At 53.4% G+C, this 11,909-nt stretch overlaps 1 protein-coding gene across 2 annotated transcripts in view; it reads left to right on the forward strand.

Moving 5' to 3' along the window:
• Stxbp1 (syntaxin binding protein 1) overlaps positions 1-11,766 on the forward strand; it is a 63,599-nt gene extending 51,833 nt beyond the window's left edge. The window contains exons 17-20 of one of the 2 annotated variants that reach the window (XM_028884752.2): positions 848-933; positions 2,579-2,733; positions 4,390-4,515; positions 10,069-10,155. In XM_028884752.2, the coding sequence (XP_028740585.1) occupies positions 848-933; positions 2,579-2,733; positions 4,390-4,499 (351 nt within the window). In that variant the 3' untranslated portion in view covers positions 4,500-4,515; positions 10,069-10,155. Of the gene's footprint in view, positions 1-847; positions 934-2,578; positions 2,734-4,389; positions 4,516-10,068 lie in introns of both variants that reach the window. The other variant, XM_028884753.2, reaches the window with a different exon arrangement.
• Positions 11,767-11,909: the final 143 nt, after the last annotated feature.

An 11,909-nucleotide genomic window follows, 5' to 3' on the forward strand; every position in this document is an offset into this window, starting at 1 on the left:
CACACCAAGCTGTGGCCCCACAAGGCAGTGGCAGAGCGGCTGCTCTCTGGTGTGATTCCCACCCCTCAGCATCGCAGCAGGAGCCCTGCAGAGTCCTCCACCAGGATGTCTTCAAGGCTGGGGGAGTCTGCTCAGCTTCTGCACTTGATAGGCAGACAAAACGGGAGTCTAGAGAACAGGGCCTTGCCACCTATCCCCGAGTCAGCCAGGAATTATGTGCTGGAAGTGTATTTATGGAGGGTGAGTCAGGGTCCTATTTTTAAAACCTACAAACCAAAAGGATAGGTGGCTAGGAAACACCCAGGCACCAGTTGCCTGTCTCTGGTGTTGGGACTGAGGAGGCAGCCCTCTGGGGTGATGCCCCTGCTTCTCTCCCCTCCTCCCTGCTCTCTAAGGAGGCCTGTGTGGGCTCATCAGTTCCTAAGAGGAGTATGGCTTTCCAAGTGGCAGGAGATAGCTGGAATCCACCCACCAGACAATTGGCTCCTCGACAGACTGCAGGGGCGGCTCTCCCTAGACCCACTGTCACCAGGCTGACAGCGCATGTCAGGAATTGAGTGGACAGAGTACAGGTGGTTAACCTCAGTGGCTCACACAGTGGAGCACATTGCAGACATGAGGAGGATGAGCACTTTGTATGTTGGACAGTCAGGGTAACCTGCAGGGCCAGGCAGTCGGGCAGCCTGCTGTGGGGCAAGTGCCATGCCCCTGGCCTGTGCCGGGCCCCAACCTGTGCACAGCACCCCTGGAAGAGCGTCTGCTGCAGGTGTGGTCATTGCTGACTTTCTCTTCACATCCTCGAGCTTTGTCAGCCTCTTCTAGATGGTGACCCCTGTCTTCTCTCTAGGACACTATTGAGGACAAACTGGATACAAAGCACTACCCGTACATCTCCACCCGCTCCTCCGCCTCCTTCAGCACCACTGCTGTCAGGTGGGTAGATGCAGGGAAAGCGTCTGTGTGACCTGGCTCTGAATGGCATGTACCATCAGGACTTCCCACATCACCCATCATGGTCAGAGGAGGCCCGGGTTCACAGCAGGCCGTACGGTCCCTTGGGCTCCCAGCCCCTCAAGAACTCACCCCCTTCCTTCTTCCCTCATGCACCCTGTCTGCCTCAGCCACACCTTGCTCATCCTTGAACATGCCAGGCCTGCTGCCTTTACCCTACCCCCACGCACACTGCCTGCAGCCAGATAAACTACACAGCCCCTTTAATCTGTGGGCCTTTGGTTTTCCTCTTTGACCTTCCCTAAGCACCTGTGTGAGCAGGAAAACCCAGTGTCGACAGCAGTTCTGTTCATGTGGATGGTGGCTCCGGAGTACTGGAGGCTGAGCCTTGAGCCTGGAGAGCGGCCAGAGGCTGCAGAGACGACCATCAGCTGTGGTCCCCAGGGTTGACACTCCTTCACCCCTTGGTTTGTTTTGTTTGGGGATGTTTGTTTATTTGTTTGTTTGTTTGTTTTGTTTGTTTGAGACAGGTGTAGCCCTGGCTCTGTAGCCCAGGCTGGCCTTGAACTCACTGAGATCCACCTGTCTCTGTCTCCCAAGGCTGGGATTAAAGGCGTGTGCCACCATGACCAGCAACTCTAGAGTTTCTCTGGTGTGTCCCGGCTGTTCTTCTTCCTGTCTTCACCCTGGCCTCTGGGCCTGGGCCAGACCTCTGCAGTGTTTCCTGTGGCACTGGCATCTCCTCCGATGGCAATAAAGGACAAAAGCCATTGCCGAATGTGGCGTCAACTCCAGCCTCCAAGTGCTGCCCTCGCTAGGCTGGCTGGACATGGAAGAGGCCGGCAGGCCTGGGTGCTTCCAGGGCTGCTGTGAGGGAGGAGCAGGGCCAAGCATTCTGGTGTCAGAGGGGACTTGCTTCGTCCCTTAGTTTCCAGTTTTCTCAGCCCTCACCTCTGCTCTGTCAGAGTCCAGGTCTTTACTGAGGAAGTCCAGGGCCAGAGGGAGGCCTGCTAGTGAAGAGCCATGCTCCTCCCTGGGAAAGCCTGAGCAGTGCTCTGTGGCCCTGGTCTGTCCCATGGCGTTCAACAATCCCCATCCCGCTAGACTCGACTTCTTGGAGGGCAAGTACTCTCTTTCCCTGGGGACACAGTACCAGGAAGCCTGGCCCACACAAGGCCTCTTTAGCACATTTGCTTGTCATCAGTCCGCCAACCTGATGCAGCCTTCTGCCTCTCCATACTGCGGAGTCCCAGGCAAGCTCAGGACCAGGCTTGATCTGAAACAGACGTCAGGATGAGAGCCATCCAGGCAAAGCTGCTGAGATGAACCGGGCGGTGGTGGCGCACGCCTTTAATCCCAGCACTCGAGAGGCAGAGGCAGGCTGATCTCTGTGAGTTCGAGGCCAGCCTGGTCTACAGAGTGAGTTCCAGGAAAGGTGCAAAGCTACACAGAGAAACCCTGTCTCGAAAAACAAAAAACCAAAACAAACAAAAAACAAGCTGCTGAGATGAGCCAGTCTGGTACTTGTGTTTCTCAGAGAGTGGCAGTCGCAGCTCAGGCACCGGCAGCCCAGGTCAGCTCACCAGCACCGACAAGTCACCTGTGACTCTCTCTCTCTCTCCCTCAGCGCCCGCTATGGACACTGGCACAAGAATAAGGCCCCCGGGGAATACCGTAGCGGGCCCCGCCTCATTATCTTCATCCTTGGAGGTGTGAGCCTGAATGAGATGCGCTGTGCTTACGAAGTGACCCAGGCCAACGGCAAGTGGGAAGTGCTGATAGGTGAGCAGCGCGTGCATTCTGCAGGAGTGCTGCCTCACTGCACCGTCCCTCCATCCCACGCTTGGTGTCGCATCTGTCTGAGGGCCTCCCTCACCCGCAGAGCTTAGCCCTGGGTAACAGTGGGTGAATGGCAAAAGCTAGGGTCTGCCCTACTGTGTCTCTTGCTGAAAGACAGCGTCTTGGGGTGGAAAGAGCCTGGTCATGGAGTCTCAAATCCGTACACTGCCAAGTGGAGTCGCCTGGAGCAAGAGCGGAGCTCTCCCACAAAACAGAGTTCGTAGCGCCTGCTTGCAGCCTGAAGCAGGGCCGAGAGGGAGGTAGATGCACACTCTGGGGCATCAGGCCTTGGACCACACTGACGGAGAGCTGTCACTGCTGTCCTCTGGTACTTCCTGTTGGAGGGAGTTAGCATGTCCGTAGGTTCTGCTGACGCCCACTGGTGGCTGGCTCCTAAGGATTCCCCAGCCGGTCCCCACTACCTCTGGTCTGCCATACCCCGTGTTTCCTGCTCCCTTCCAAAAGAGCAGAGCAGCTGGTAGACGCTGGTCAATCGCAGCAGGAGGCCCTTCTACTTCCTGTCTCCAGGATCATCTGTAGCTCCTAGGGCTGGCCGATTATTGAGGGAGCGAACTCTGAGTTCTTACAGATTGTGTCTTCCTTTTGACCCCAGAGTTTGTCAGAAGGCTGTCACAGACACTGCCCTGTTTAGGCTCCCCTCTGTGGGAGCACATGCTGGATAAAGTGCAAGGCCAGAGACTGGGGTATAGCTAGAGTTATCTCCAGTCCCGCCCGGGCCTGCCAATCTCCACCTACACTGTGGTCCTAGGAGTGTGCTGAGCACCCCATGGAAAAAGGTCCTCTTAGGGCCTATGGAGTGCCACCTGGGCCGTTCACAGGCGTTCTGCTGGAGAGGAGGCCCTGAGCTGCCCGGCCAGCAAGGCTTCCGTCAGCTCCTGGGTGCAGTCACCCCACTAGTGTCACCCCCATTTATCCAGTTTGGATGACCAACTCGCAGCACCCCAAGCTGTCCAAGCAAGCAGGCCCCTTAGAGCAGTAACATGGCTGCTTCCGGGTCCACCAAGACAGGCATGAGGGGGTCATCACCTTTGCACAACGGGGTGGGAAGACTGTCCTCCCACGGCATCCCTGGTCTGGTTTCCGTGCCTGTCTGTCTGTCTGTCTGTGGCATAGGCCCCATGAGTGTCCCTGCTCACTGCTTGCATACGTGTCGCATGAATGTGTTAGAGGACCTGAGCTCCACAGCTTCCTGGACAGCAGCTGTCACAGCCAGGCTTTGGGTGTGAACCTTCCTTTTCTCCTTTGGACCTTCCTTAAGGTTCCTCGTGCAGGGGAGGAGGGTAGAGACCAGGGACAGAGAGCTGCCCATGTGGGTTCATGGAGGGGCTTCCCAAAGACAGCCACCATCACTGTGTGGCCTCACATGCTTCATGCATGCCAGCGCCTTGCTGCGTGCGTGCGTGTGTGTGTGTGTGTGTGTGTGTGTGTGTATGCGTGTGTGTGTGTGCGTGTGTGCACGTGTGCGCATGCATGTGCCTGTGCATGCTTTGCCTCTCAACGCCTCTCTGGCTGCGGGCTGGGGCCTCCGTTGGCATGTCCAGGGGCGCCTCTGTTCAGCCAGCCTCTATTCTCCCACAGGTTCTACTCACATTCTCACTCCCACCAAATTCCTCATGGACCTGAGACACCCCGACTTCAGGGAGTCCTCTAGGGTATCTTTTGAGGATCAGGCTCCAACAATGGAGTGAGAGCCAAAGAAACAAAGTAAAGGCGGCTTATTACAGAAAGAAACTCTTCCGCTCTGAAGGGCTTTCTTTGCCTATCCCGTCACTCTCCTTTCTTCTTCTCTTTTTCCTTTCCATTTCTTTGAGTTTTCTTTTTCCAAGAAAATGCTTGCAGTTCTTAACGCCGATTGAAAATGTGTCCAGCCTTCACGCCCTGATTTCCACCCACCCGCTCACTCAAGCCCTGGGTGAATGCTGCCCAGTCAGCCAGCTGCCGGCCACTGGGGTGAACCCAAGTGCCAGTAACTGAATCCTCCAGTAGCTGAGGGATGTCTGAGGCACGGTGCCCAAGCCTGCTGCCCAGGTTGAGATGTAGGCTCCATAGAGCAAGTACTCTTGAGTGAGGCCAGCAGACATTCAGGATGGCCGTGTGTACAAGGGCCAACACTTGAGAGATGCCCAGAGCACCTAAGGGCGAGGAAGGCATGCAGGGAGCAGCAGAGGGGGTGCACACCTTCACTCAGGCACTTGGAGGGCGTCGGTGCAGAGGGCTGGCCGCCCTCCAGCTGCTGGAGGCTCGTTGACAGCCCAGTTCTGAACTCTTTGTCCTGCTTAGTTCCAGTGGCGCAGGCTAGGACCCCAGCTACTCACAGGCAGAGGCAGGTCCAAGGCCCACGCAGGATACAGAGCAAGTGAAAGACCAGCCTGGGCAATTTAACAGGACAATGTCTCACAATAAAAAGTTAAAAAGAAGGCTGACAAGATGGCTCAGTGGTTAAGGGCACATAGTACTCTTGTAGAGGACCCAAATTCTGCCCCCAGGACCCACATTTGGCTGCTCACGACTACCTGTAACTCCAGGGGATCTGATGTCTTTGACCTCTGTGGGCACCTGCATGTGTGAACACATACTCACACACTGACAAATAATTCAAATAAAACTTTTTTAAAAAGGAAGAAGAGGGCTGGGATGTAGCCTAGTGGTAGACCATTTGCCTGCCATGAGTGAGGCTTGGGGGAGAAGGAAGAGAGGGAGGAAGAAGGGAAGAAGTTGCTTTATATTAGTGCCGGGTCTTGTAGAGTTGGCCAGTCACGCCTCTCTCGCTGAGGCCTCTTGGTGAGGTCTGTAGCCCCCAGAAATCCCTTCTTGACACTCCCAGGCTTGTCCCTCCATACCCTGTCGTTTGGCCTAGCAGACTCTCTTCTTCCACACCTCCTCATCCCCTCCCGAGCCTTCCTTTGAGTGTGTTGGGAACCTCCTGTGTTAGCAATTTCAGTGTTTATGCCTGCTTTATCGTGGGCCCTAAAAAGGTCCTTTCACCGTAAGTTGACATGCGACCCCTGAGTCAGCAGTTGGAGTGGCCCATAAGCGGGAGCAAGAGACCGGGGCTGGTAGCCAGGACTGGATGACCAAGGTGGCCACTCTGGTTCCCTGGCCCCAGAATGCGAGCACAGGGAGGCGGGTCAGCACACCAAGGCTCCCTCGGGCGGGTCTGGAATTGAGTGGGCCAGATGCAGGCCTCCAGCCATGCATGCCTCTGTCCTCCTGGGGCATCTCGGGAACATGGCCCTTCTGAAGCTGGACTACACCACCAGAAGCTGGCTTGCTTACTGTGGTTTTCCTGTTGAAAGAAGAAATAGTAGGCTACTCCATTTATCCCCACTTCCCTCAGTAGAGGGCTGTTATCTCCAGGACAACAGCCGTAAGCCAAGAAAACGGAGTCCTCCACTCCATCCTTCCTGGGCTCCCTTTCCTCTGGAAAGCAAGGTCAATAAGACATAAAGCAGAGGGTTGTACTTCTGTCACCTAGACTCAAGACGGAGGCACTAGGGTCTCAAGTTCAAGGCAGAGTGTGTCTAAAAGCTAAATAAGTAAGCAGAGTGTGGTATACCACACTCTAACCCTGGTACTGGTGATGCAGAGGCAGGCAGACCTACACGAGTTCAAAGCCAGCCTGGTTTACATGAGAGATTGAGGACAGCCAGGGCTACAGACTGAGACTGTCTCAAAAGTAAATAAAGTTTAAAATATATGTGTGTACAAAAAGCAGGGAGAGGAAACAACAGCAAGTCACCCAGCCCTGACACCACCGAGGCCAGAGACAGACAGGAAAACCGCTCGCTGCCTCTCCTGTTGTAAACATCCAGGGGAAGAGACAGAATAGTGCAGAGCCTTGCAGAGCCCTGCTTTTGTAGCCTGATGTCGGGATAATCTTTTTATAAGTGCTTCTCTCCATCCTCACTTGCCTAAGGCACCTTCTGATTGATTTAATGTGGAGGAAATCAGACATTCAGTACTGAGGAGAGGTAACAAGTCACGTGACAGAATGTAAATTAATATAAACAGTTAATTTAAGTTATAAGAGCTAGTTGGGAACAAGCCTAAGCTAAGGCCACACTTTCATAATTAATAAAAAGGCTTCGCGTAATTATTCAGAAGTTGGCAGTCCAAAGAAAAACCGACAACAGCTTACCCTTCTGGAGACGAGGCCCCGCCACGAGGGAGAGTCCCTGGGAGGTAGTGCCCTGCTGTGTCTTCCTAGTCCTCTCTCTCCAGTCCCCAAGGCAGCTGACCACTGAAGAACACAATTCCACAAAGCCTCATCTTAGTCTCCTCTAACCATCCCTCCAGACTGCCCATGAGTGACGTCTTCCCTGTAGACTGCCCATGAGTGACATCTTCCCTCCAGACTGCCCATGAGTGACATCTTCCCTCCAGACTGCCCATGAGTGACATCTTCCCTGTAGACTGCCCATGAGTGACGTCTTCCCTCCAGACTACCCATGAGTGACATCATCCCTGTAGACTGCCCATGAGTGACGTCATCCCTCCAGACTGCCCATAAGTGACATCTTCCCTCCAGACTGCCCATAAGTGACATCTTCCCTCCAGACTGCCCATGAGTGACATCATCCCTGTAGACTGCCCATGAGTGACGTCATCCCTCCAGACTGCCCATAAGTGACATCTTCCCTCCAGACTGCCCATGAGTGACGTCATCCCTCCAGACTGCCCATGAGTGACGTCTTCTGATTAGATTTTACATTCTTACCTTGATGGTGTGGGCCAGCAGTTCCACTCCAGGAAGCCATCAAAAATGAGAGAGGGGCTGCAGAAATGGCTTGGTGGTTAGGAGCCCTGGCTGCTCTTCCAGAGGATCTGGGTTCAATTCCCAGCACCCTCACTGCAGCTCATAACTGTCTGTAACTCCAGACACGGAGATCCAATGCCTTCTTCTGGCCCCATTGAGCACCAGGGATAGATATGATGCCCTGACATACATAAAGGCAAAACACTCACATACATAAAAACTAATTTAAAAAGAGACAAAAAGAAATGAGAGACCTCGGGCTGGAGAAATGGCTTAGAGGTTAAGAGTACTGACTGCTCTTCCAGAGGTCCAGAGTTCAATTCCCAGCAACCACATGGTGGCTCACAACCATCTGTAATGAGATCTGGCGCCCTCTTCTGGTCGTACATGCTGTATACATAATAAATAAATAAATCTTAAAAAAAAAAAAAAAAAAAGAAAGAAAGAAAGAAATGAGAGACCTCTCAGGCTAGATTAGACCTGTTTAGTGCACATGCCACTTGTAAGGTTTCAGATGTGCTGTGTTCTGGGTTGGGGCTGTTGGTTCTGACACACAAGCATCCCTTGCATGTCCATCTGATAAGGATGGCTCCTTTGAGCCAGGTGGTTCTTTAACACAGCACTCGGGAGGCAGAGATAGGTGGTTATCTAAGTTTGAGGTAGCCTAGTCTACTGAGCTAGTTCCAGGACAGCCAGAGCTACACAGACAAAACCTGCCTCGAAAAAATAAAGGGGATATTAATTCTTTCCAAGGGAGCCCCTAATAGAGAGGACCACCCCAAGGCTTTGGAGCATGAAATGGTCATGTGACTAGGCCTCAACTTTATCTTCGGCGGCCACTGCTGGCATCTCATGATCACCAGCTGTGTGGACTAAGAGTCTCTGCTTATGAGTAGGCGGCCTACATAGCCAAGCTCTTGGGGACTAACATGAGATCACCTGCAAAATGCAGCTTGTGGCTGCTCCCACCCACTTTGCAGCATTGATGGTACCTCGCTCCATCTGCAGTACTGAAATGTTCCGAGGGCTGGGTGTCAGGAACCGGCTTCAGATGACCTGGCCTGATGCTGGCTCTCCAGGATTCAGTGTTCCACTTGTTCTTCTGTAAAGACTAGGAATGTTCAGTGGTTAGGAATGAGATGGTATCAGAAAATTCTAGAGCATAGGTTCCTCGACCTCTCTCTGACCTCCCTGAATTTCTCAATGCACATGTGAGAAATGGGAGGCACTTTGGAACAGGCCAGTGTCCAGGACAGGGAACAGGACATTCTTTAGCCAGTATGCTCCCTGTTGACTCCTCACGGATCCAGAGCTGGGCTGCATGGAGGGGGGATCCGGAAAGCCTTCCTTTTGGCGCTAGCTCCTGCTGCCTCAGGGTTCCTGGGAAGTCTGGCAGGCTCACTGAAGCCAGCATGCTTTAGTGGAAAGGGGGAGTATAAAAACCTCAGACACCCCAACAGCACATCCCTTCTGCTGAAGGAGCTCAGTCTGCAGAGTACTAACACAAAGTACAGTTAGGGCCAGCCGGGGCGGACTCCTCACGCAGAGCAGTGAGTGCAGGCAGGCCCGGATGCTGGGAGGCCCCTCTCGGAGGGTCGCTTTCCTGCTGGTCCGAACAAGTGATCAGAGGCGCAGGTACCAAAACCCCCTGTGCTTGCCCTTCGAATGGAGTCGGGAGGGTCTCCGCTCCACACTCCCACAGAGACCTGTTGCTTCCAGGTCCCCAGGGAGGCACATTTTCAAGAACGGATCTTTCGTTGAGTTCTCCTCTCCCACCAGGACCCTGCTTTGCACTCACTGCTGCGTGCATGCACGCCTCATGCTCACACCACCCTCACCTCCATTCTGTTTGACTAAGCCCATGTCCAAGCCACTCAGTCCATTCGTCATTTTTAGTGCACCTACATCTCTATGAAAGGCCTTCATTTTTAAATGTTTTTATTTTTTATTTTTTTTACCTTTGCTCTAGAAGTATATCTGATTCCATTAGCTTAAACTTTTGCAAGCATTTCTAATCTCTTACAATGCAGGTCTCCGCAAGGTAAGGCCTCAGGTCCCCGCCCTTTCCCTCTCACACCTGAGGTCCCCCACCAGGCCAGCACCAACATGCCGGCTCCCAGACTTCAGTGGGTCCCCGGGCCCAGCAGGCAACCTTCTCTCCACATAGAGATGCCTACCAGCCTCTGCCCTTAGCCACTGTCCCTTGCCATATTTGAAATTTCTCTTCCTGGCTTTGCCTTTGACTTCAAGAGATAATAAAGAAAGCGTAGCTGCCCATTAGCTGGCAGATGGCGCTGGGCTCCGATTGAGAGGTGGTTCCTAGGTTCAGCCTGGAACCCAGCTGAGCCTAAATGCCTCCTAAGTCTATTCTGACAGGGCCCAAGGGTTCCATCCCCACCCACTCCCCAGCTTCCACTGGGCCCCAGAGGAGGGTTGGGGGATGGGGAAAGAAGCCTCAGGTGAGTAGGTGAGTGAGCTCACTGTCTTCTCTGCCTTGCCAGGATCCACACACATTCTCACCCCACAGAAACTGCTGGACACGCTGAAGAAGCTGAATAAAACAGATGAAGAAATAAGCAGTTAAAAACATAAGCCGCCCCCCAAAACCCTGGCTCCTTCCCACAGTGCTCTGCAGCTCCCCAGTGCGAAGCCTCCCCAGCCCTGCACGCCCTGGCCACCCCGTTGCCACGCTGAGTTCTTCTCCTGTGCGAAGACATCCTACCTTGTCCTTTGAAAGCAAGAGTGTATGTGTTGTTTTTTAAAAATGAGTATCTTCTGTACGTATCCCACACGAAGTTCACGTGCACGCGCCACTGCAGAAGCGTCAGAACTCTGGACTGAGTGGACTCTCCTTATTTATGACCCTGTGACCTGTACATAGCCCTGTGCCGTGTGCGCACATTGCTTGAGTATGGAAAGGTAGACACGTGGGTGTTTCTCAAAGCTTGTTTGGGCTCATTTCTGGTTTTGTTGGGAATCGTCAGGGGTCTGTCCCCCAGATACTCCACGCTGAGGGGTGATCTCCTCTCCGGTCCCTGCTCACCCCTGTTCTCATGCACAGAGGCTGGGGAGTGGCGGTGAGCAGAGCTCTAGAGGCCAGCATGGAACACGCCTCTTCTTTGCCCAGTGTTGCGGCTGTGGGTGGGGCTTAGGGTGTCCACAGGAAGCCAGACTGTGCGCCAGCCAGTTGTCGCCAGAGCCTGGCGCTACTCCCGACCTGTGTCCACAGTGCTCTAACCTGGGTTAAGTCCTCCAGCCTAAATCCGCATGTAGCACCCTCAGTTCCTCAAGAGAAGAGTTAGGCACAGCCAGCCCCCCGCTTTCCCAGGCTTCACGTAAGGGTCAGGAGTGAAGTCCATGGGTTTGATACCCTGGTCAGAGGGTGCTTTGCTCTGGAAAGGTTGTAGGCCTGAGGAACAGGGCCTGCTCATCTTGTCTCCGCTCTGCAAGTGACATCAGTCAGAGTATCCACAATTTGAGATACTTCATCACCTTAATTTTGTGTAATGTACAGTCATAGGTCATCGTGGTTGTATGAGAAAAATGATCATTTTATTCTTTGTATTAAAATCGTCGCTGTATAAAACATAGCTAGCTATAAAGCAGAAACTCCAGAAGCAGATGCTGGAAGGATGGTCTCCATCCTCAGGACGCAGCAGCTCCCTGAGCATGTCACTCACTCCGCTGCTGGCGTCGTGAAACAAAGACAGTGGAAGTCACAAAAATGTCCCCAGCCCTGCCCCCCACCGCGGACTTGTGTGTTACTGCGTCTTGTGCTGTCTTCGCAAATGTGGTCTACGCCTCCCTCCTCCCGCAGGTGACCTGTGCCCTCCCCCCTCCCTGGCTCTCTTAGTTCTTGGTCCCGCCCTCGTCCTTCCCCTCCAGTGACCTTGTTCCCCGAGGACCCAACCGTAGTCGCACTGGTTGATTTCTTCTGTAGCTGCTTCTTTCGTCCCTTCCCTCTGGTCAAGCAATGCTCATGCTTCAGGACCTCGTTTGTCGAACATGTGGGGTTTCCTTTATGTTATTTATATAAATAATTTCTCAAAAGGATATTAAAAAAAAAAGCTAGTCTGTCTTGAAACTTGTTAACTTGAAATTCTCGAATCTCAGTGTCTCGAGTATGGAAGCACAACTGTGTACCGCTCTGTACCGTCCTGTACTGCAGAATTGGAGTCTAATAAAGACATCAGCGCTCACTGGTGGTGCCCAGTCTGACTGCCCATCCCACAGCTGCGGCTTGGTCTGCTGGATCCAGGGGATTGCGGTTTGCATCACATCACATCAGTACCTGTCTCTAGCCTTGGGCAGCAAACAAACGCTGCCTCAGTGGGCAAGCATG

The sequence above is a fragment of the Peromyscus leucopus genome, chromosome 4 (genome assembly GCF_004664715.2).
Source record: "Peromyscus leucopus breed LL Stock chromosome 4, UCI_PerLeu_2.1, whole genome shotgun sequence".
NCBI classification, from domain to species: domain Eukaryota; kingdom Metazoa; phylum Chordata; class Mammalia; order Rodentia; family Cricetidae; genus Peromyscus; species Peromyscus leucopus.